Below are 26,565 nucleotides of genomic sequence, written 5' to 3' on the forward strand. Positions count from 1 at the left end.
TCGACAACTACAATTTTCAACTAAATGGATACCGTGCTGGATCGAAACCCGTACAGTATCGAAATCCGTACACCTTGATGTTTTTCTTCAGTTTTAAGCATTATAAAAATGAAAATTCATATGAAAGTTACATGTACATGTCCGTTGAATTGTTGGCTTTCTGTTAAATTGAACTATGCGCCAGTAGGCCATGAATTAAAAATATTAAAAATAAAAAATCAATCGTGTATCGGTTTCAGTTGTCATTTCGTCGCATCGTTAGAGATTTCACTAAGGAAACGTTCTTCAGATAAAAACGTTTTTCAAGTGGGATATAAGTGTTTTACTCTGTGAATCTTTTTGAAATCGATTGAAAAGGTAAGTCTTTGTCATTTTCGAGCCTTGTTAAACGCTTGAATCGAAATCCGTACAGCGTGTGTATCATGCAAATATTGTTGAACTTTCATCATTGTTTTCAGCATTTTATAGAAGAAAACAAGCATAAATATACGGCAAACAATTCCGAAAGAGCTGTGACAGAGGTGCGCGAGGGAAAGTTGTACCGGGAAGCTTCGAAAGGTTCCGTGACTACGATAAAAAATGCCGTAACGAATGGCTACGAATTTCAATCAAAAGGAGTTCCACCAACCTCCACTGCTGGAGAGGAAGATTTGGATCATGAAGTGGGGCGTAGCAATCGGGGGGCCCGGGGCATTCGCCCTCTCCCTAAATCTGGGCCTGGAAGAAGGCGTCTTGTAGCTGGTAGTTGAGTAAAATTTTATGTTTTTTATGTCGAATCATTTAATTGGGACCTAAAGCTATTCCAGTTCTTAAATATCTTCAAAAGAAAGCCACATTTTCTGAGCAAAACGTGATTTAAAAAAAAAGTTTACCGTTTTCCTTCGATTTTTAGACGAAGAATAGAAAACTCGAAATTTCTTAAATGACAGTTCGCCCATGTACTGTATATGAGAGAACTGTCATTTAAGGCATTTCGAGCAGTTTTTTATTCTTTATTTAAAATTTGAAGGACCACGATTAACATTTAAAAAAAACATGTTTGCACTATTTCAGCTGATATAAAAATTATAAAACCGTGTAAAACTTTAGGAACCAATTGACCGTCACAATATATTTATTCGTAAATTTAAAGATAAATTGAAAAATAAAATTCATTTTTATACTTCTATATCTATACGGATTTTAATTCATTGCTGTACGGACTTTGATCCAGTCTACATCGCGAGCGTGCGGATTTCGATTCAAAAGTGTACGGATTTCGATTCGACGAAAAACTGCGTACGGATTTCGATTCAAAATATGTTCTATTTAAACATGATTTTTTCGAGTTTCAGAGTAGTTTAAATCATTTTGCTTGAAAATAGTCATAAAATATGAGTAGACCTATAATTGAACATGTCAGTTTAAAGTAATATGTAATTTCTTGATTTTATATTGACCGTCGAAGATCATCATGTGCTTAAGTGTACGGATTTCGATCCAGCACGGTAATATCAAAACAAAACTAAAGCCTGTAGTACACTCTTTGTCTAATGGTCAAATATTTGACCTTCTGACATAATGGTCAAATTTTTTTGACATCATGGTTGTTGTTTGCCCGTGTTTGCCCCATGTTAAAATTGGAGAGTGACAAATAATTATCTTTGACCAAATTTTAATCTGTCAAAAAGTGACAAATATTTGACGCTCGGTCAAAGAGTGTGCTACAGGCTTAAGTGTTGCATGATTGATTGGATGATACTAAGTATCGATACTTTCTGAATTGTCATTGTATCAATACAAGACCTCACGGTTTTAAGTATACTTTATTAATATACATAGGTATCAAGCACTGACCATTGCTGGAGTGATTTCTTATTAACCTACCAAGGTAGCAGTCATGATAGAGATTTTTTTTGTCTATATAATAAAATATTTCTGTCAAGCGTTTCGAAAACGCTAGTATCGATACCCATCACCTGAACTGCGAAATCGTGTGCGAGATTCGACTGTATTTCGGGGTAGTCCAATTTGGCGTAAAAGTCGCAATAAAAGTTAAAACAAATGTTAAATTAAAAAGTAGGTAGTCTTGAGGAAGACTGATGGGAAATACCTTTCAGGTAGTCTTTAAAAGACTAGGGATACCATCCGTCCTGATTTAGCAGGACATGTCCTGATTTTAAGACCCATTTTGAGCGTCCTGCTTTATTTTTCATGTTTTAGCATTTGTCCTGATTATTCTGAATGATGCCGGATATTCAAAAAAATAGCAAATTGTTCAGTATTTTCATCTTGACTACGGGAAGAAACGAACTCATTTCGAACGAATCTTTTTTTGGTTGAATCTTGACGAGATAAATTGTCTAGTCGTTAAAAACGTTTACGGTTTTTGACAATTGTTTAGTTTATTAGCCATTAGCCATGGCCGGGCCGGGTTAATAGTATGATGAGTCTTTTTAATAAATATTATGCTCTTAGAAAAAAATTGAACACTAGAATTACATAACTTTATTTATGATGTGAGCAATAGTTTTTAAGATGTAGTCTACTATTATTGCCGCAAATAAACAAAACTTATTCCAAACAGTTTATTAGTGTTGTTTTTTAGGTATCTACTAACGCCTAATTAATCAAAGTTGCAAAATTGAATCGTTCGAGAAATTCGTTAAATATAAGTCTTTTGGCGTATTTTGAAATGCACATCTCAAATTACGTGTTTTGTTTATTGATACCTCAAAAAATGAAAATAGCTTAGATTATATTTTTGCTGGAAGAAAGTTGTCCTGATTTTTACCTCCGACCAAATGGTAACCCTATAAAAGACACACTGACAAAACACAAACTTTGAAGCTATAGGCAGTCAAAGACCAGTCCACGAGCAACCGGAAACACGTCTGATCTGTAGGACAGTTCAAGACGCACTGATTTAAATTGCATCAATTGCATGTATTGAGCGCTGTACATCAATAAAAATGTTTTCGTTTATTATCACGAATAAAAGCCCGACTACAATATGCGGTTGTTCATTTTGAAGAGATGTTATATATGTTTTCAAATCCTCTGCAATTCTGATTTTGGGCTGAAATTATTATGAAATGTTATATGGTCGGGATGCGACCAGACCGAACCAAGCGCCAAAAACATTATTTCGAGTAATCGGCGATCAAAGTTAAACCATCCCGTATGCTTCCTGCAAGCTGCTGCAGAGAAATTTTGTTATAATACCATTATAAACTGTTCGTTTTTTTTCATAAAAGATAGATTATCAGTTTTAACATCCACTAGGGTTAAAAACTCAATTTTCAAAAAAATGGCGTTTAGTTCGGTCTGGTCGCACGCCGACCATATGTAGTTTGTAATGTAAACGAATAAACAGCGATACCAATTGACCCGTTGCGGAGCATAGTGGTCTATGTGCCATCGAGCAAATTGTTCAGGGGAAGCAATTTTCGAAAAATCTCTGAATAAAATTCTGTTCAACGGATTCTTTCAAACAAAATATTCTAATATAAAGGTTATGAAGTGGTTTAACATGGGGATACATAAAATTAACAGTTTCTTCGCGAAATCGGTGATTTTATCTCACCAATGTACATAGACCACTCTAACTTCACATATATATTCACTGGAATCCTCGAAGCGTTTCGGAACAGAGTGGTCTATGTACACAAACCTGGTAAATGACAAAGAAAATAACGGTAACTCGTATAAAATAGCTGGTGTCACATGTTATATGGAACATATAGTATGTCACTAAGTATAAGTGTTAAATTTTAGGTTTATGTTTAATTTCCTATACTTCCACCATAATTGATCATTATTTTGTCGACCATACAAAAGGTTTGTGAACCAGCAGTTTAAAATCACTGTGATAAAGCAATTTTGGAGCATTCTCAATTCATTGTTTACCCATAGAACATGAAAACGTGTTAAAATAAATATATCCCTGATTGTACTTGATTGCAATACCTTTCAATGTATTACCTTTATTGTTAGTTTGGCTCGGATTTTGACATGTTCGTTTGGCTCACAACAATATCTCCACATATCTCTCCCTCTGAGTATTGCTGAATAAAACCAATGAGTTGACGCTGCTAGGGATGTCCGAAAAAACGGAAGGCACTGTTGAGAATTGAAAAATGTTGGCATATGTTCTATATTTGAGCAGAAATTTGCACGCTAAACCTTTTTTACGTCCACTCAGTTGTATAGCTTGAAAGCCTGCATCACAAAAAGGCCTTGCCAAACACGTGTTTTTTAGTTTTTTTTCGATCTAGATGCTCTTCGTGACATTTAACCAGGAACACATAACTAGCTCTTGTCAACAGCATACCCCGAGCACAGGATCCATTACCTCGTGAAGCACGTAACAATTTGTGTAGATAAAATTGGCAGATTTTCGAGTTCGCGCTCTCGAGCGGAGTTCAAGGTTCAAATTATATTTTATTTTACTGAAATTGTTCTATTTATCACCACAGACAAACAGACGTACCAAGAGATTTATTTCCGTGGATCAAAATAACGGTAATGTAGAATGAGTTTCAGTTATGCGAAATATTCCCGCCGCAGCGGTGGTGGCGCTGATGTGCCTTTTCCCTTTGAACTCAGTTGACAGTATTCGAGCACCGTGCTGCCAAAATCAGCAGAAAAGCTAAAAGTTTATCTTTTGCGGAATATGTCCAGTAGGTGCCGCACAAGTTAGTCGGAAACACACTTTTTTTTTGGAATTTTGTATGCAGTGGTACGTCTGTTTGTCTGTGTTATCATGTTGTGCACGAATTAAAGTTTGTCCAATTTCAAAACAGTTGTATTGCGCGGAACGAATAACTCATGATTATTACGGTTATTAGTCGCAGTTGGGTCCTAAAGTTTTATACGGTTTTCTGATTTTCATATATCCGTTGAAAGAGTGCAATTTTCTAAGCACAACGTGATTAAAAAAAATGTTTATCGTCAATAGTTGCTTAATACACAGTAAAAGGTGGTATCAGGCATACGGAATGATAACTGCAATTCTTAGGCATTGCACAGTGGTTCCACAGTAGGCCAAAAAAATTTCCCTTCTCCAATTATTCATACTAGAAACTGAGTATGCGATCGTGTGTCGCACACGCGCGTTTGTGTATGTGCGTGTGTGTGTGTGTGTGAGTGTCTGTGTGCGTGTGTGTTTGTGTGCGTGAGTGTGTGTGTGTAACTGTGTGCGTGTGTATGTGTGTGTGATTGTGTGTGTCTGTCTATGTGTGTGTATGTGTGATGTAAGTTTCATAAGAATCGGATGATATACCAATTTTTGGCAGCACTTTGAATGTTGCTGTGTCAGGAAATTTCAATGATTTTTATGTTCGAAAATCACAATTTTGAGCTTAGCTTCGATTACCTAATTCCACACTGTTTCCATCTTGGCTTTTCCCCTTACCGGAAATTAATTAATAAATAAATAAAATAAAATCCCTCAATTTTGATCTGATTTTGGATCAACGAGTTTCGTTTTGAGGGGTAATTTATGTTATTTTTCAGAACTCTTGTGTACCGTATAGTCTCGTGAAACAGTTCGGAATGATCGGATAATCAACAGCCTATATGAAATTAACCGTATTTTTCGAATTTTTGGGTCCCGGTTTGCTTATCGTCGTTCCAAATCCGTTAATCCCAAATTCGCGAAACGGGAAAATGTATAAGGAATGTACGTTGACGTACGATTTCTTATTTTTCCTTGAAAGGCCTATCAAATTCCTTGAATTTTCCATTAAATCTTTTAATCGGTCAAACGATTCAAAAGTTACAATTTTTTGAAAATGATTACGGATTTTTGGCAACTTTAATTCAAAATGGATCACACTAAGGACCAAACAAAAAAATACGGGTATAAATTTTTTCGATAAAGAACAAGTATACCAATGTTGAACATGATCTGAACAAAAAAAAAATTGATAATAAGAAAGGATTAACGGCATTTTAGGGGAACAGCATTTTCGGACATCAGAAATGAGTTCAGCACCCATAAATTGGCATTATACGTCATTTTCAAGCATTTTAGAAAAAAAAATTAGGTTTTTCCAACTTTCGTTCAGAAACCCGCCACTCTGCGGGGCATTGAAAACACTTTTTGTACAGATAAATCCTCCCAGATTGCCTGCAACACTTTTCACAGCTCATTGTTTGTACACCGCCGTCTATCCGTTCGTTTTTATATGCCCGCGGCATCAGTCCGACAAAAGAATTTACTTCAAACTCGCCTGATCATGTCACCCCCAAAAAAACTGTCCATTTTACCCCAAACAGAACGCCTTTCTAAAAACTCAATTCCTTCCACTATTTCCGATCAAACTTATCGCAATCTTTCATTAAAATGTACTCTTTTACTAGACAAACACGGCTGCAAAGCTCATTAGACTGAAAACATCGGAGAAGTTCTCAAAAAACCTTAAATACACGAGCGTAAAACTTACAGCAAAACCAACTTTTGATGTTTCCTTTATTTACTTTGGCACTGCGGTGCACCTGTCACAGCAAACAATGAAATTTTTATATTAGTTGGGGTTTAGTAGTTCAAGGAAAGGATGAAGTAGTACATGGAACCCAAAAATGTAATACTTTCCAAGATAAAGCACCTGTCCATTTCACCCCAGGGGTCCAAATTACCCCAAACTACCCTATACCGGTTTCTACTACAAAATAGAAAGTGATAACCTACCAGATCTATCGTCTCCTGTGGGATGATCGTATGCCGCGCGTATTCGTATAATAAAGATCACACCACCAGACTCGGTAGATCCAGATTAAATCCTCCCACTAGTATTACTCCTTTCGTACGAATATTGTTATTTGTTAAGAAGATAAATTTGTCAGATCGAGAGATATAATTATTTCTTTATATGTTTATTTAGTTTGTGTTGTTTACCGCGACTTTTTACCTGTGAACAGTTTCGATTTTTCCAAAGCATTTGACAAGGTTCCGCACATGTTAGCTGTAGTGAAAATGAAATGACTTGGCCTGCCTGATTTGATAACTGGTTATAATCATATCTGACGGTTCGAACAGCCTTTCGTTAATGTCCTAGGAAGCCATTCTTACTGGTTTCCCCCACTGGTTGGTACCTCCTGGAGTACCCCAAGGTAGCATAGTGGGACCGATTATTTTCGTACTCTTTGTGAATGACATCTGCGACTCCATCGCCTCCGAAAAATAATTTATATCCCGATGTTATTGAAGTCTTTAGCACTGTTGCATCTGTTTCTGACCGCAATGCCCTGCAGCGTGATGTAGACAGCATGAAAGCCTCGTGAAAGGCATGGAAGTGAACACGGACAAATGTAACATCATTTTGTTTAGCCGGCTTCGTAGTCCACAATATTTTTTGTACAGAATAAACGAAAGAGGTTTGAATCGATGTGACTCTATATAGGATCTTGGAGTTTCGATTGACAGTAAGCTACAATTCGACAAGCATATTACCACCATTTCGTCTAAAGCATGCGCCATACTTTACTGTTCTCTGGTTCGCAGCGTCTTGGAGTATGCAGCTTCTGTTTGGACACAGTACAACACTGGACTTATCAATAAAATCGAAAGGATCCAGCGTTCTTTTGTCTGAACATCGCGAAACAAAATGGTTTCTCTCCAGGGTTTCAACCTAACTTTTGCATTAAAAATAATGGACTTTTTCGGAAGGTGATAAAAAAACTAAGGCACATCAAGAAATCAGTTTCATATAATAATACTAACACAATATAATTATTATGTTCGTTATTTCCCAGTATTTTTGCTGACATTCATATGGCGTTAATTTACTATTCTTGAGTTTTAAAAGGTGGAAGATTTTTTAAACGCGTAACCCACTGTGCGTTACCCAAATGAAACCAAATACTTATTATTACTTAGACATAAATGAATCGTTATGTTAAAATTTAATTATTCGTCTTGATAAAATGTCGCATAATTTCATAAATGTTTTATACCATTCTGAAAGGCGAAACCAAAAAAAAGAAAAATGAAAAATCGAAATGAATTTATTATAATTCAATATAAAAATTTAACTGAATCAATGTAATAGCACTAAATGAATAGTATTCGAAATTTACCATAGTTTTGGGCCGACACAAACTCAAAAAAGAAAAGAAATAATGTAGTTATTGTGATTCAGTTTGCGCTCTTCGATATCCAGTTACTTGGTAGTACTGCACATTAATACCACTCTGCCATTTTTTCTTCATCATAGCAAATTCATTCTTGGATTAGTTTTTTTCAAACTGCTAGAATAGTTCCAATGCTTCGAGTTTGAACTTATTGAATGTACATTATTTAGAATCCTCTTTGGGAATCTGGCCCTTGTACAGTAGAAAAACCTTTTTTTATTTGTCAGTTTTTTGCAGTAGAAGCAATCTTTTTTATATCAAATTTGACAACATTTCAAGTTGTGTTAGTGTTTCCAACTACACTGGTTTTCACTCGGGTGTATATGGCGCTGAAAAAGAGTAGTTCTAGTGTAGCTGCGTCGCAAGAACAAATTCGACATAACGAAACAACGCTAATATCGTTATTAGAGTTTTTATATAATCGCTTCTTTTGCATAATCTCGTTTTTCTCTGTCATCATTAGAGTCTCCAAATAATCGCTTCTCTTCCATTATCGCGTTTTTCTGAAAATACATCACTCATGGCATTCAAACAGTATGCTTCTACAAGAGAGGAGATTATTAAAAACTACTGCGATTTGGAAACTGCCTTGAACACACTTGCGAAAAAATGAAGTCACATAAAAAAATACTTTTGCTTTCAGATTTTTCGAGGGTCAAATTCTCTTGAGCAAACTGAGTTTGGTTGAAAATTACAATCAGTTGTTCCCAGTGAAGTACGACAATTCGTTTATATCTTCGATTTTCTTTATGAAAAACGTACGAACTTGATACTAACATTATCCGTAGTTTTTATTACAACTATTATACCCCTATAGGGGGTAACATTTGTCCACTGTTACGCAATTTCTTGTTTTAGGTTTAGTGTTTCTTCTCAATTGATATGATGTGTATAAAATGTTTGTAAACGATAATTCAACATGTGATACTTCCACGTATCAATTTTTAGAAGTATTTATTTTCTACCGAAAATCTTTTTTCGCTGTCTCGTAGCATATATCTATTTTGTAAAATATAAGGACTACTGGCGCTGGATTCTAATAACTGACTAAAATTTTATAATATACTAAGCTGTGTACAGTTCAATCTGAATAAATGTAACGATTGCTGAAACGTACCTTGATAACATAATAACCGATCTCAATCTAAGGTGTAATATATATATTTTATTATGTATACCTGCTTTGGATATATACACTCAGAAAAAATAACTATTGAGTTCCATAAGAACCCCTTATGATTTTGCTCCACAAGGATCCCTCATAAAAGTCATAAGTCTGTCTTATGAATTGAAGGGGAAATTTTATTCTCGATTACTAACGATTTTTTTAAGTCACACTTATAAAACTTATTGGTCGTATGTATGCATGTTATAAGAACAGACATATCAAAATCATAGCTTTTCAATGTGAATTTTATAATGGCTACCATGAAATTGATTATACTTTATGTAAACATGTTTTGTTAGAAAAAAAAAACAACTTCTTCATACTAGTTCTTTACTCGCAAATATATATTCAAGAGTGCAAGTTAATGTCGGATTACGTCAGGTGACACTTTGAGGTTTTGCCATTTGGGAAACAAATTCGCCTTTGATTCTTCTTGCCGAATGTCGTCAGTGTTGTCCTCTTCAACGATTACAAGATTCAATAGTTGCTAGAATAAACATAGATGACATGATGTAATAGTAGGATTTGTAGAGAGGTACCTACAGTTTTTTGCTCCTATTTTCAACCCAGTTTCTGCATAATTATTTATCCACCGTAGTGCTGGTCTGCCATTTTGCAGATTTTACAAAATATGCATATAGAATTTTCGCAATATTAACGTTTATGAAAATCATAAATTACGCGTATGGGATGCACATGACGTTTATATGAAAATCTTAAAATATACTTATGAAATTTATAAGCTTGATATGTAATGCATAAGTGTTTAATGAAATCAACATTATACATGTTCATAAGTTGTAACTTATGGAATTCTTAAGTGTTTTTCTCTCAGTGTACGCGAAATGATTGTTCTAACTCAACTTCTAACGATAAGTACACTATACTGTGATATGAATCCTATTTAATTTAATTTTAATTTCGATAGCTTTGTGTTTTCATAGAAACGTGATATAATTATTGATTGTGTGTGTTTCGGTATAATCATTCACAAAAGTACAAATTTATTAATGTCAATGGTGTGTGTTTAAAACTGTTATGTCCAGAAATGAAAACTTTTATCTACCTTTCTTATGGAAATAATTATAGAATTGTTCGATTATAATAGCATGTCCTAGTATGGTTAGTATTCAAAAAATAGGCAAAATTGCCATTTAGCATATTGGTACGACAAATGTAGTTTGGATATTATTTATTCAGAAACAATATGTTCCTAGTAGCAGATTGTGGTCGCCAAGAAAACAGTTGTAAATATTACAAACTGTAGAATACACCAAATTACGAGCAAATTGTTGGATTGCACAAATTATTTATCAGTCAAACTACGAATTCCGTTACTGTTATTATGTTGCTCAATTTCCTGTTCAGTAATAACGTTAACCAGTTCTTCAACGGCCTTGTTTAAGTCACCTGCGAACGATTGAAATTACACATGAGTTTATTATTACCTCAAAAATTTTGTTCGTCAGTTTCAAAACATTGATATTTACCATAAATAAGATTAGTGACCTGTGATATGAATGAATTATATACGTCCTTTAGTTAGCAGAAGCAAAATGACATGGAAAATACACCATGTTAGTAATCACCCAATACAAGTCATACATGTTAGGAGAGAGATATAATATATAATATATAATATAGAGTTACGATTTAAGATATCTTCTACTGAGAAAGTCATCAATCAAACGTAATAGAAGTACGATCATGACAAACATTGAAAAACATTCTAAAAATTATAATAAATAGAGATGCACCGAATAGTACTATGAGGCAATCCACGAGAAAGGTCGCAACTTGGATACAATCCGGATCGAAAAGCGTTAAAACAAACGTTGTCCGATCGGTTGCTCTAGTATCGCGAGTGGCAATCCTTCACACAGCGATAAAATATCACTTTACATTTTTCTCGTACATTAACAACGAGATCATGTCAGTTTTTTTTTTGTTTTTGCAACTACAAAAACGACAACAATAACAAACGTACAAATCGTGAAACGTTGCCCGTGGATTGCTTCATTCGGCCTTCTGCCAAATAACGTATAATCATTTTGTCACTATTTTATAAGACGAATATTCGGCCGATGAGAAAATTGATTTCTCACCACCGGGATAGGGCTAAGTTAAAAGTGAAACGCTGCTTTACATTCAAACTTTTACGAGCGAAGGATGGTAGGAATATGGACACGGTTGGATGAGATATAAACATTTAAGTTGATTTTTACCTACACTTGCGTATAAGCAGCTCTAAAAGTGTAAAACACAGTGCTTCTATTTTATTTCCTGGTTATTCGACCGAATAATGTAACTTACTATTCGGCGAGTCGAATATTCGGTAAAATCCAAATTTTTTGCTGATATTAGGCGCATCTCTAGTAATAAACATACAATACAGAATTTGTTTGAGAATTTCAGTGTAAGTTCTAAATCTAATAAGTGAAATCTAAAACTCAAATCATTATAATTATAACATTATGCATTCAACTGAACAAATTACAATGCACTCAAAATATTTTAAAACATGTCATGTTATAACAAATTGATTTTTACCAGCCATATGTAAAAGACTTGTGTGAGGTGGAGGTGGAGGTCGTGTATCAACAGAGTTAAAAGTGTTCCCGATAATTGTTTGATGTTTTCCGCCACCGCTTAAAGATATTGGATTAACATGATCAGCACCAGGAAGACCAGGATTAGTGCCAGTATAAAGAGATGGTGCGATTGTCGATGTGCCATTTTCAATATCTAAACAGACGATATGGTATATTTGTTGAAATTGAAAATAAGAAATGCACTATTAACTATAAAGTGACGCAGTCTTTTCAAACTGCCCTTTTGACACTACAAGTGAATAACTCTAATGAACACAAATGTTGACTGAATTATCTTCATTATCGACATCGCATTGTCAAAAAAAGTTATTGATAATATGCACACTGTTCTGATTACAACCATTATAATTATTATAAGGTATTATGTTCGCTGAAATACTTAGGTATGCATTCCAGCGGTTCAAGACTGTATAAAATTTGAATCAGAACTATGTGCTGTGCAGCTACGTTTTGCAACCTCGCTCTATACATTAGTCAAATATACTTTTAAGATAACCAATACCGAAAACAAGGTTATTCAATTGTAGCTTCAATCTATTCACAAATGTTTCCTAGTATTATTATATTCGCAGCGGCAGTCCTGTATTAACATTGAAAATTCAGTAGATGAAAATGTGTACTAACTCGAATTTTGTTCATAATGTCCATTTTGCTGCAACTTTGCAGGTGACTCCGTATTGAGCTGAGATGCCGTTACAGATCTCGTTTGAAGTGTAGAAGCTTTTGACGAATTTGGCTGAAGAGGAAACGGTAAATAAATATATACATTCAATAAAACACAAATTACCTCATCAAGTAACTGCCGCAGTCGTTGTAGCTGTGCTTCTAACTGTCGATTATGATCTTCAAGAATTTGCATTCTTGCTTCCAAGCGTCCTTTGTGTTGCCGCAATAATTTTGCTTCTGCAATCATGTCCTATAAACACAAACACATTTGTTATCTTATAATTATGCTAATTTCGACCTAATTACATTTCCTCCGCATTGGATGGTCTGGGTGGTTAGAGTTTCATCTGGTGTGGTAATAGGTGTTTGTTTGGATTTTAGGCGTTCATATTCTGCTTGCAACGATGCGTTTTCTTCTTCTAAATCTTTGATCATTGCTTCCAACTCTTCTCGTTGTTCTGCGTCCATAGCTGCCATGACTTGAACGGGTGATTTAGGGCCGCCATTATTCGGCAATGATTGACAATACTGGGCAATTAATTGATGCTCATCATCACTGTCTGGTGTTGAATTACTACGAGTGCCGTACTCTACTTGTGCTAATCGAGACGCATACATTTCCAGTCTCGAGTGCATATCGTTTTGCAATGTGTGTGTACCATGCTGTGGACTGGGAGCAGGACTCTCTAAAGCATCTCCTTCCAAAACACTTTGCACGGGTAAATAACCTACTCGAGGATGTTTTTTAAAGTACTTTCTGCTCTTGAATTTATTGCGCAATGCTCTTGTAAAATCTCTAACATCTTCTGTTGATGTCGTCTGCAGAACAAAAGAAAATGTTAAAAAGTCGTTATCAAATTTATATTACTACATTACTCACTGTCGTGCAGTACTCATGCATAGGATGTGACAGTTTATGATTCTTAGCATTCCTACCCAAAAAGAAACATCTTTGACACATGTCAAAATTGAAGCATTTCAAACACCTGTAGCGGAATCCAATAATAGGATATTCTTTGCAAATGTTACACTTCGCTTGATGTTTTGCCATTTCTGCTGCAACTAATCTATGGAGCACCGGAAGCCACACCAAACTTTGCGGCTCATGTTGCAGCCAATTCAGAAAATGTTGTGCTTCAATAGACGTTTCTAACAATTCGCCGCTTTGGTTGACACCAGCACGCTCAAAGCAAGAACGCACAGACGGTTCGATATTCGATCCACCGAATGCAGCAACTTCTCCCAGCTGGCGTGGAACTTGTATGCAGTCATGCAGCAACAATCCCAATTTACGTTGGTCTACTTTTTTCTCTAAGTCCGCAATCAGTCGAAACAAATAACGATATTTTTCTTCCAAATGCCCTTTACAAAGTAAAATTAGACCAACCTGCAAAAAAAACGATACATGTTGTACACTTCGGTTTCATTTTTCAGTGGTATTGCCTAGGAATGCAACAAATCGAGAATTTAACACCAACATAACTGAATTCGTTTGTCATTGTTCAATCGACAAAGGCACATGGGATTACTCACTTTAAAACTTAGTACTCGAATTTGACCGGTTCGTTGTGAATCATACACATTAAGCATCCAGTTAATAGCAAGATCTAGCATTAGTGGCATATCAATTGGTTCGATGGTGACATACAACGAATGTAAGACCGTAATCATGTCCGGTATATCGATCAACTTGTCATTCTGCGCTCGTAAACCATGACGATCGAATGACTCTATAGCAACGTTCATTGCTAGGCGATCAAACGCTGTAGTAAGAAGGAAATATGTAGAGCAATAAAATGAATATATATAAAGGCAATGGTCATACCTAACCGTTTTTGGACTGTACGCAATTTCAATGCAGTTCTGTATGCTGAAAATCTAACTTCGTTCAAATCGGCCAGTGACTTCATGAGCTCAATCATTTCCGGATGATCCCAGTGTGTATTTTCTCTTTCGTGACTAAAAAACATTGACATTTAGTAAAAAAAATACAAAACGCTTGTGCATCGGAGAGGTAAACAAACTTGATATAGTAAGGCACATTGGCAGGCGTGGTTGCTCTTTCCCAAGGCGTTTTCACACTCGTTGCTAGATTCGGAACAGGGCCAATCGTACCAGTACTGACACCGTATGCCGTTTTGTTACCATCTGCATCTATTATCGTAGGCTGATTCGCTCCGTTTGCCACTAATGCCTTATGTCGTTCTTCAATTGCAATGTGGAGCAATTTCATTCTGTGGATTAAACATAGCATTATTGATAGCTGTTAGACTCAGAAATTTCAAACATTAAACCTGGTATTCAGATCCTCAAGTTTAGCAAGACATTGATTGGGTACTAGAACATGGTTTGCAGTGAAAAAACTTTGCTGTTCGTTGCAATCGTCTAACAATGCACCCGCAGTCGTCATTTTATCCTTCAATCGTTGTAGGTGTTGCATTTGCTCCGCAGCATCGGGAGCACTCGCTGGGGTAGTCCATGATTGAGATAAAGTTTCTGCCGAAGCAACACGTGAACTCAAATCTTCGAGCACTTTTTGGAATTGGCGCATTTTCTGTAAAACAATTTTTTCTATCACTTAATACTTAATCACTTTATATTTAAACTAGAGAATGAAAGTAATATAATAATTGATTTGAATATTTAGAAAAAGTTCAAAACTTTTTGGTTTTTCATGATTTTTTTTTGTGTGTAGAAAAGATCGCGACCATGGAAGATTATGATTAGTTTGAATTAGAAAATAAGATGAGAATGTTTCCGTTATGACATTTGAATAAGCTAATAATGTATTGAAATAGGTATATTTTATTAAACTTTCATAACGTTTTGATGTATTGTAGATTAATATGCTTGACTCTGTAATACTGTTGTAAAAGAATGGAGCAAATTCTAATTATTGTGTACATGACTCTGAACAGAAAGTTGTTTACAAATATTATAGAGTAACAAACCTCTTCACTACGTAGTACACCTACAACTTGCAGTAACATTTGCTCGGCTTCATTATGTGGCTGGTTGATGCTAGCGTCAATATCATCCACCAATGTAATATCGGCTTCAATATACTCAAAGTCTGTATCGGATTCTGAACTCGATGATTTCACTGGCGATAATTTTGCATTTTGGTGTAAATAGTAGTTCATATTACTGGGTTCTACGACACTACACGGCTCTTCTTCTGATTTGTAATCAACAATTTCTATTGAGTTTTCTGGTGTTATTAAACGCATGGTGGTGCTGCTCTGTTCAATTAACTAAACAAGGAAACAGCTATCAAACTCAAATTGTATAGTATATATAACAAGTTTCATGCATATTGCGATGAAAACTGCAACTCACAGAGATTTATTCGCTCGATATCTAATACAAAATAATTGAAATAGAATGCGAGACTTGACATAAATTTTTTAATAATAAAGTTTAGGCTATAATGAAGTTTGCATGCTGTGAATTTTCAAATCTAGCTCTACAGAAAATGAGCATTATGTTCGAAAACACATAGGTCGGAAGAATGGACTAATCGTTGTTACGGCAGAACGCAGTTTGTCGCAGTTCCCCAGCTAGTGATCTAATCCCATTATTCTATATTACCCATTCCCGGCGGGTGATGCCGTATGGCATCACCTGACATCTTAACTTTGATTGTAGCTTAACAATTATACTTGCAGGTTCGAACAACGAAATTAATTTGTACGGTTAGAGAACAGATCGATCTACAATATGCAATACAGTTTGTGTCAATTGTGTATGTGGTTGCTGAGTAAACGAGTTTCAAGGTTATGTTTTGAGGTAAAATCTGATTTCTCTCCGCCAGAAATGGGTTTAGATGAAGCAGCACACAATAAAACAATTGTAGCCAGTTCGCTCAAAAACCTTCCAGTTGGTCTCTTTGGTTTTTAACCTAGTTCGCTCGCAGCCACTGCACTCAACAGCATCTATTGTTCGTTCGATATCACTATTAGGGCTTTTGCTACACATAAATGCATATAATTTGTTGGGCACACATTGTAGATTTACCATTTGTTTTCGTTGGGGCGATTCTAGATTAAATCATCAGTTTCTTGACGGATTTTTATCCTTTTTTTGGTAAAAAAATCGATACTACTGCGATTAGTGATAACCATCATTTTATTATTTCACTAGCTGACCCGGCAAACTTCGTCCCGCCTCTTTTAGTGTTTAATTTAATAATTTTAAACATTTCAAATTCATTGATTCCTTACGATTTGTTTATATCGTTTGAAATGATTGGTTTTATCGGAATGACAACATCCTCGACTTTTGGCTTTTGTACATCACCTCTATTCCGGAAATATATTGGATGCATTTCAGTTATTTTAGAAACTGAAAGTGGTCATCTTCGAATTCAAAATGGTGTCCAGGGTCAAAGCTTGGCTTCTTTACACCATTTCGATTACGGACATATCCATATGTAGTAGTATTCGGTTATTTTCGGCTGTTTCCCAGAAGTTGCCATTTTACAATTCAAACTGATGTCTGAGGTCAATTTTTAGCTCCTTGCATCATTCTGGATCCGGTGATACTCATATTGGGTGGTATTTGTTCACATTTTTCAGAAACCGTAAGTCGTCATCCTGGATTTTAGAATGGCTTTTGGAGACAATTTCTGGCCCCTGAGCGTCATTCTGGTTGAAGAAACACCCATGTTGGGTGTTATTTGGTCATTTGCGGCTGTTTTTCAGAAACCGGATGTCACCATCTTCGAATTCAAAATGGTGTCTGTGGTCGATTCTAGGAGGACAGGAGTGTGTATCATTCTGGTTCCGAAGATACTCATATTGTATGGAAATCGGCCATTTTTGGCCGTTTTTTTAGAAACCGGAAGCTGCCATCTTACAATTCATAATGGTGTCTAAGGTCAATTTTTAGCTCCTTGCATCATTCTGGTTCCAGAGATACTCATATTGGGTGGTATTTTGTCACTTTAGGCTGTTTTCCGGACACCGGAAGTCGCCATCTAACAATTCAAAATGTTGTCTTAGGTCGATTTGTGGCTTCAGTGCATCATAACAATCCCGGAAATACCAATATTGGGTGGTATTTGGTCATTTGCCGCTGTTTTTCAGAAACCGGAAGTCGCCAATTTGGATTTCAAAATGGCATTTAGAAACAATTTCTGGCCTCTGAGCGTAATTCTTATTAAAGAAACACTCAAATTGGGTGGTATTTGGTCATTCTCGGCTGTTTTCCATGATTGTCAAAACAATAATTTTTATAAAGTCTTGAGAGAATCTTAGTTGAGTGAATAAAATCTTAGAACATTTTGCATTGTTTTGACCATTACCGTGCAGGATCGAAACCCGTACAGTATCGAAATCCGTACACCTTGATGTTTTTCTTCAGTTTTAAGCATTACAAAAATGAAAACTCATACAAAAGTTACATGTACATGTCCGTTGAACTATTGGCTTTCTGTTAAATTGAACTATGCGCCAGTAGGCCATGAAATAAAAATATTAAAAATAAAAAATCAATCGTGTATCGGTTTCAGTTGTCATTTCGTCGCATCGTTAGAGATTTTACTAAGGAAACGTTCTTCAGATAAAAACGTTTTTCAAGTGGGATATAAGTGTTTTACTATGTGAATCTTTTTGAAATCGATTGAAAAGGTAAGTCTTTGTCATTTTCGAGCTGTATATTGTCTGGTAAATAGTGCAAATTGTATTTATTCATCAAAAACTGTGCCGTACGGATTTTGATCCTTGTTAATCGCTTGAATCTAAATCCGTACAGCGTGTGTATCATGCATATTTTGTTGAACTTTCATCCTTGTTTTCAGCATTTTATGGAAGAAAACAAGCATAAATATACGGCAAACAATCCCGAAAGAGCTGTGACAGAAGTGCGCGAGGGAAAGTCGTACCGGGAAGCTTCGAGAGGTTCCTACGTTCTAGTGACTACGATAAAAGAGCCGTAACTTATGGCTACGAATCTCAATCAAAAGGAGTTCCACCAACCTTCACTGCTGGAGAGGAAGATTTGGATCATGAAGTGGGGTATAGCAATCGGGGGGCCCGGGGCATTTGCCCCCTCCTTAAATCTAAACCTGGAAGAAGGCGTCTTGCAGCTGGTAGTTGAGAAAAAATTTATGTTTTTTATGTCGAATCATTCAATTGGGACCTAAAGCTATTCCAGTTCTTAAATATCATTAAAAGAAAGCCGCATTTTCTGAGCAATACTTGATTTTCAAAAAAAAACTATATCGTTTTCCTTCGATTTTTAGACGAAAAATAAAAAATTGCTCGAAATTTAGGTCATTTCGAGCAGTTTTTTATTCTTCATTCAAAATTTGAAGGACAACGATAAACATTTTTTAAAAACATGTTTTGCACAGAAAGCTGCACTATTTCAGCTGATATAAAAATTAGAAAATCGTGTAAAACTTTAGGAACCAATTGACCGCCACAATTTTTTTTTTGCTTAGTGTAGAATTTATAAGAAGTAATTCTTACTCTACATGCTCAAATAAACAAATAATAAATAAATATAATATATTTATTCGTAAATTTAAAGATAAATTGAAAAATAAAATTCATTTACGTACTTCTATATCTATACGGATTTTGATTTACTGCTGTACGGTCTTTAATCCAGTCTATATCGCGTGCGTGCGGATTTCGATTCAAAAGTGTACGGATTTCGATTCAGACGAAAAACTGCGTACGGATTTCGATTCAAAACATGTTCTATTCAAACATGATTTTTTCGAGTTTCAGAGTAGTTAAAATCATTTCGCTTGAAAATAGTGATAAAATATAAGTAGACCTATAAGTTAACATGTCAGTTTTAAGCAATATGTAATTTCTTGATTTTATATTGACCGTTGAAGATTATCATGTGCTTAAGTGTACGGATTTCGATCCAGCACGGTATATACAAAATTATAGACAAAAAAACTGACTTTAAGGAGGGGTGTTCCACAAAAAAACTCTATTTTGTCGTGTCCAACGTACAAATAGGACATCGCAGTATTCAGCAATTGTTTTTTTTTTTAAATTTTGCACAACTTTTCTGAAGGAAGGAATCTGGCATATTGAAAATTATAAAAAATATTTTTTTCATCTAACTGTTAGGTGGATTGATCGAAAAACTAAAAACGCCAAAAGTAAGGCCTTGTTCTATGGAACAATTTTGCTGAAAACATTGGACAATTGCGGGGCTAGCGCTACGATCCTACTGACATAAACACTCTCTGCCGAGCCGAGACTCGGACCTACGACGACTGGTTTGTTAGGCCAGCATCGTACCTCGAGACCAGCTGGGAGAGTTAGCCGAGCTAGTAAAACTTCGCTAAACAGATGTGAAAATTGCCGGTAAATACGGCTCAGCAACTATAAAAATAATAGTGTCTTTATCGGTATGTAAGTGCTAGAAATGTATTATAATCAAAAACTCAACAGCCATGAAATTATTTCAAAGCTATCATGAAGCGTACTTCAGAAACAGTATTAAAAATAGTGTGTCAACACTGAATAAATAAATAAATAATAATGAATCATTAGGTGCGCAAGTAAGTTCTAGCTATGTCTTAATAGATGGCACCAGCAGTAAGTGCTCCTTGATTTTGATATATCTAAAACATAGTGAGCCAAATTGAGACATATCGTGGTGTTATATGCCTGGTGTTTTTTTCTCATTTCATTCAAAGATAACGGTGAGTAAAGCGCATCGAGAGTTAAAAAAAGTTAACGGAAATGTTTCTCTAAGTGAAACAATGCGCCATGATTAGTTCCGTAATTTCAATTTTAATGTAAAAAAAGTTTTCTGGCTAATGAAAGTCCAGCGTCCTTGAACTGAATGTTATTTTTCCGGGCAATAACACTACCTTAAAACACACATTGAACGAGTTTTGTTTCGAGATGTTCAATAAAATATAATGAATATTTTATTCAGTACCGAACACTCAACAACTAGGATCATACTTGGTGATCGTGCAATACGGGTGTACAAGTAATCATACAACTGGCATTGTTTACCCGGTGCAAAGAGAAGTACCTAGAACAAAAAGTTGGCCAAAATAAAAAAAAGTTTTTTGAAGCTTTTGAGAGTCGCTATATTTTGTTTCTGTACCTTAAATAAATGCTTCACAAAATTCCATCACTCGATTAACGTTGAACGGTATTTACATATGCTGGAAGCGCAGTAAACATTGACAAATTTTCGATTTTTTGACAATTGAACCATTTATAGTAACAACTGGGGCCGTGCGCTTTGGGCGTGTAGCGAAGTCATAGGCAGGAAATGGGGATTAAGGCCATGTGTGATCTATTAATTGTACCAGGCCATACAACCAGGACAAGGAGGCCCGATTATTCGACAAGGCTCTGTCGTCTTTTACACAGACGGCTCAAAAATGAACAATTCAACAGGAGCAGGTATAAATGGGCCAGGAATAAGTATTTCGATACCAATGGGTCGTTGGCCTACAGTGTTTCAGGCTGACAGTATAAGCAAGCCAATATATGCATTTTCTCCGATTGCCTAGCAGCACTAAACGCATTGAAAGCCTTCACATATACCTCTAAGCTAGTATGGGAGTGCATCCTTTCTCTAAAGCAACTGGTAGAAAGGAACCAAGTCAAGTTATTCTGGGTTCCGGGTCATTGTGGAGTGGAAGGTAATGGAAAAGGGGTCATGCTCCGAATTCATAGGCCCAGAACCATTCTGCGGGGTGTCATCAAGCGCCTTGAAAGCAGAATTGAAAACCTGGGAACATCGGACAATACAAGAGAATTAGATATGCTCTGAAGGGCTACGCCAGTCGAAATGCTTTATAACATGAAACGTGAAAAAAGCCAGCAACTGCTTAGTTTAAACAAAAAGGAATTAGGCACAATAACAGGTCTGTTCACCGGACATTGTCCAAGTAAGCATCACCTGAAACAAATTGGTCATTCAGATGACGACACTTGTCGCCTCTGCGGGTTCGAACCGCAAAACATTTGCTCTGCCAATGCAGTGCATTAATACAGCGCAGAATAAGAGTCTTTGGAAAAAGAACTATGGAGCCTTTCGAGGTCTGGTCTGCAAATCCTAATGAGGTAATACATTTCATACGAAATTCAGTGCCAAATTGTGTTAAAAGGTGCGATATGACAAGGACGATCATTTCTATCAATAGTGATGGCAGACATTGCCACGAGTACCTAGACTAAAGAAGAGGCATACCACAAAAGATCAACACAATGGTCGCAGTGGTCCAAATCATACAAAAAAACAACTTTGGCCAGGCGTCAAAAAATGACAATTGATCAATATTTTGCAGCGAATGAGTTCGATAGGTTCAAAGCTAATTAACCAGTTGATAGAAATTCCGAAATTGAAAACTATAACTACCCCTGAGAATTTTTCGAAATTAGTGATTTTTATGTATTTTCGAGCGTTTTCAATATTAGAAAAGTTATTAAATACCGTGGAATCCGATCATATAATCTTCGAGGGAATGCAAGTTCATATCATCACGAATACATACTTACTTTTATCTCATCCGGAAACGTCCGGATTGGCATTTGCGACCCGTTTGAAAAATGTTGTTTTTGACAAACTTTGACGTTAAATGTTCACGCGTACATGGAGAATGGAAAAATATAAAGTACTTGATGGGTCCCTAATGCTCATGCTCCAAACAGAGTTTCAACTCAACAATGATCAAATTAAATTAGTTTAGTGAATGAATTTTAACTAATTTAAGTAAACTTAACTTGAGGCACAGAAATAATAATCCGGACAAATAACACTCCGTACAAAAGGCTTTTTCCAACCTACGTAGGTTCCACGAGGCATCATATAATCTGTGAGCATCAAATGGAAAATTAAAAATGAAGGTATTGTTTCGCTGCCCATTTGCGAACACAAATTCTACGAGCGTATTACTCTGCTCACTAACACTAATGGAGACATTTTAGGCTATGTAAATGTAAACATTGAGTTGTGTGTGTGATATTTGGAGTTACACTTTGATACAATACTCGAACCAGCCATAAAAGGTCAATGTGTTTTTACCATTGCACAATGGTCCAGAAACCAAATTTAGGGAGAAATTCGGGTCTAGAGCTCTATAGCAACATTTTAGAGAAAACCTTTATTCTACAAAGTAGTTAAAGCGCTTATTGAAAAATTATCAAAAATTAGGGTGACCAACATTTTCGATGCAATCAAGTATCTAACTTTTTTATCTTTGTTGATAGAAGAAATATTTGTTATACAATGTTATAGCTCCATTAATTTTAAGTAACTTTGTAAAAAAGTTTTTCTATATCTTTGAAAACAACCGATTTATATTGAAAAAACATATTTTACCCTCTAACTTTTTTATTTCAAGTTTCATCTCAAAACTGTCTTTTAACGACTTTTGGAGCTTTTTAAGAGAAACAATTTGCAATGCTGACATCGTAAATATCTCAATTTTACTCAAAGTTATTAATACTTTTCATCAAAAAATATGCGTTTTTTATTTGTATGTCATTCTTTTTGGGACAAACATAAAAAATATCTCTTGGTCTCATTTTTTGACTCCATAAATGGAGGAATTTTTAAAAAAAAAAGTTATTTTTTCAATCGATCAAATTAAATTTAAAAACAAGACAAAAATTTCAATAATTTTATACATCATGCATATAAAAACACCCAGATTTATTTTTTGGTATTTTTTCTCATAACTAGAAATAATTACCTTTAAATTGATTCAAAAAGATTGAAAATCGATCAACTGGATCAAAAGTTATGATTTTTTTTTCAAATTAAATACATTGAACACAGTCGTTTTTTATGGTCACCCTGTTTCGAAGTTGGTGACGCAAAGTGCTTCAATTGTGCTCAAATAGGGATGCATCTATGTTGGAAATAATCAAATCCGTATTGTTTCGTTGGGTTGTTAAGGGAACTAGCTCCGAAATAGGGTGACCATAAAAAACGGCTATATTCGATGTATTTTATTCAAAAAAATTCATAACTTTTGAACTAGTTGATCGATTTTCGATATTTTTGAGTCAAATTAAAGGTAATTACGTCTAGTTATAAGAAAAATTCCAAAAAAATAAATCTGGGTGCATTTATATGCATGATGTATAAAATTATTGAAATTTTCGTCTTGTTTTTAAATTGAATTTACTCAAATTTAAAAAAATAACATTTCTTTAAAAATTCCTTCATTTATAGAGTCAAGTATGCCCTTTAAAATGAGACCAAGAGATATTTTTTATGTTTGCCCCAAAAAGAATGAAAAACGCATATTTTTTGATGAAAAATATTAATAATATATCAAATTGAGATATTTACGATATCAGCATTGCAAATTGTTTCTCTTAAAAAGCTCTAAAAGTCGTTCAAAGACAGTTTTGAGATGAAACTTGAAATAAAAAAGTTAGAGGGTAAAATGTGTATTTTTTTTTGTTTTTTTTTTTTTTCAATATAAATCGGTTGTTTTCAAAGATAGAGAAAAACTTTTTTTTAAAAAGTTCCTTAAAATTAATGGAGCTATAACATTGAGAAGAAATAGAAGTGTCTATTTGTCCAGGTGACAATAGATATATATTCATCACATCCACTCTCCTTCATCCCCGTATCCTCTAGACCTTGTTCTTTCTGCTCCCCCTTCCTTTATACCCCCTGCAGTCTATCGTGTGAGGCTTTACTCAAGTCGAAGGCCTAGCGTGGTTGGTAACGTCTCCGCCAACCACGCTCGACGCCTGGGTTCGAATCCCAACACCGATATAGGTGTCGATGGTTGTGGGGTGATCCACTCACAACCAACCCAACTGGTCTAGATTCAATCCTAGTCGACACCGGGAGGCGAAAAATCTCTGGGATCACGCCTTTTATCGCATGAGGAAGTAAAGCCGTTGGCGCCGGTCCGTTAATCAACGGGTTGTAAGTTAGGGTGGAGTCGGTGATTGGCACAACAACAGTGGCGGAACTAGACCGACGGAAAATAAACGAGAATACAAAAAAAAGGCTTTACCCAGATAAATATCAGCTTCACTGTATATTCCCATCTCAAAGGAATATCTCAAATCGAAGTTTCTAAACATTGTTCCAATTTTAATTGCCCAAATTAAAAGTGCATCATAGAAAGCCGTGCTTCAAGCATGCATTGTTACTGGACTGCAAGCAATTGTGATCCGTGTCGCCCGTTTGCGGTGCAAAAATGAATACATTGTCACACTCTTTTCGTGTAGCGTTCACAGAACATACATTTCTCAGCTTCGTCTCCATCCAATGCATTACAAGAAGTTAGCCCACATAGTCTCCTACTGTTACAATCAGGCACGGTGCGGCATGTGCCTCGACCACTATGGTAGTTGTGATCCAACGAACTTTTTATAATCTGCTGTCTTCAAATGTCGATTCACTAACCACAGGACATGTTAGGCTAATCTTCTGCTAATTTTAATAAATATAACTTATTACCACAGACAAATAGACATACCACTCCATACAAAATTGTAAGAAAATTATGGTTTCTACTAACTTGTGCGACACCTGTTGGACATATTCCGCAAATGATAAATTTTCAGCCTTTCTGCTGTTTTGGCAGCACGGCGCGCGACAACTGTCAACTGAGTTCAAAGGGAAAAAGCACATCAACGCCACCACCGCTGCGACGGGAATCTTTCGCAAAACTGAAACTCATTAAAATTGACCGCTATTTTGATCCACGAAAATAAATTACGTGGTTTGTCTGCTTGTATGTGTTATTACCACTTTCGCGGTGTTGTTTTTCGACGTCGCGTCCCAAACCGAAACGAAAAAATATGAACCAGATTTTTTTTGAATTTTTTAAAAGACACTTCATGTGCATTCGTGTCTGAGAAAAAATAAACCAAATACACTAAGGTCGCTTTTTACGCGTTTTTTTTACGCGACTTTTTTACGCGGATTCCGGAATTTACGGGGTTTTTTACGCGGATTCCGGAATTTTCGCGTTTTTTACGCGTATTCCGGAATTTACGCGGTATTTTTTTTTTGCGCGGATTTCGGTTCCTCTTCACTCGGATTGCATAATTACCGCAGGTTTTTATTACGCGGATTCCGGAATTTACGCCTTTTTTCACGCGGATTCCGGAATTTTCCCCTTTTTTTTTACGCGGCACGTATCCCTCGCGTTAAAAGCGACTTTAGTGTAGTGTCAACGGGAAAAAATCCGATTAGTTTAGACCTTTTGTTTTAAAGGTAAACCCAACGACTTCATATAGTGTTTGGAGCTTAAAGCCAACTTTAAAAGTTGACTATAACAAAAACGCGGTTATTGGCGTCGGTTTGTAAACAAAACGTCGATGAGCGCTTTTTGGAGTTTAATCAAAACAATGTGTAATCGCATACTGGTTGACAAAAGTGAATAGTCTTTCAGTGGGAGCATATTTGATATTGCCAGGAAAGTATGTCAACAGTATTTTTCATATAGTGCCGAATCAAACAAATGTTGTGTGAACAAACAGTATTTTTCTGTGCAAAACACTGTTCACGATGCGTCTCCGTACCACGCACACTGTTTCCAAAGCTGCAAAAACGTAATCGAAATTATTTTGACTCAAAAAAATTGATTATAAAGCTACAGTGTCTTCAGCAGTGTTTTGTTAATTAGTCTCCATTTTGTGAAAGTTAGAAATGATTTATCTACCTGAAAGTGAGAAACGAATTTTATTTTTCTCAGTTATGCATATAAAAATCCGCTTTGCTGGGTAAAGTTGTGGCACATTTTATAAGAAACAACTTTGTCAAAGCCACCGTACTTCTATCTGCCAATTTAAATTAACTATTGTGGTGTTTTCTCAAAAAAAGCCTCCTAGAATGATTTTTAAAACATAACTTTTTATTGTGATTTGTTTACTATAATAAAACGCATAAGTTCACCGAAGAACGTTTATTTTTATCTCTAATATTTATTTAGTTATTGACGATTTTATCAATATAATGCATTAATTTACCTACAAATATCTACACAGAAGACAGCGAGAAACAAATGCCCATAACTGAATTGAATGA

The 26,565-nt window shown here is 35.6% G+C and overlaps 1 protein-coding gene across 12 annotated transcripts in view; it reads right to left on the reverse strand.

Moving 5' to 3' along the window:
• Positions 1–7,685: 7,685 nt before the first annotated feature.
• The window catches only part of LOC129722818 (dystrophin), a 340,136-nt gene continuing 321,256 nt past the window's right edge, over positions 7,686–26,565 (reverse strand). For 6 of the 12 annotated variants that reach the window (XM_055676595.1, XM_055676597.1, XM_055676602.1 and 3 more), the window contains 10 exons: positions 14,856–15,115; positions 14,586–14,795; positions 14,387–14,520; positions 14,095–14,324; positions 13,442–13,948; positions 12,868–13,380; positions 12,683–12,811; positions 12,520–12,631; positions 11,834–12,028; positions 7,686–10,693 (listed from right to left, as the gene is read on the reverse strand). In XM_055676595.1, the coding sequence (XP_055532570.1) occupies positions 10,590–10,693; positions 11,834–12,028; positions 12,520–12,631; positions 12,683–12,811; positions 12,868–13,380; positions 13,442–13,948; positions 14,095–14,324; positions 14,387–14,520; positions 14,586–14,795; positions 14,856–15,115 (2,394 nt within the window). In that variant the 3' untranslated portion in view covers positions 7,686–10,589. Of the gene's footprint in view, positions 10,694–10,773; positions 10,820–11,512; positions 11,656–11,833; positions 12,029–12,519; positions 12,632–12,682; positions 12,812–12,867; positions 13,381–13,441; positions 13,949–14,094; positions 14,325–14,386; positions 14,521–14,585; positions 14,796–14,855; positions 15,116–26,565 lie in introns of all 12 variants that reach the window. The other 6 variants (XR_008727656.1, XR_008727654.1, XR_008727655.1 and 3 more) reach the window with 6 other exon arrangements.

The sequence above is a fragment of the Wyeomyia smithii genome, chromosome 2, assembly GCF_029784165.1.
Source record: "Wyeomyia smithii strain HCP4-BCI-WySm-NY-G18 chromosome 2, ASM2978416v1, whole genome shotgun sequence".
In the NCBI taxonomy this organism is placed as follows: Eukaryota; Metazoa; Arthropoda; class Insecta; order Diptera; family Culicidae; genus Wyeomyia; species Wyeomyia smithii.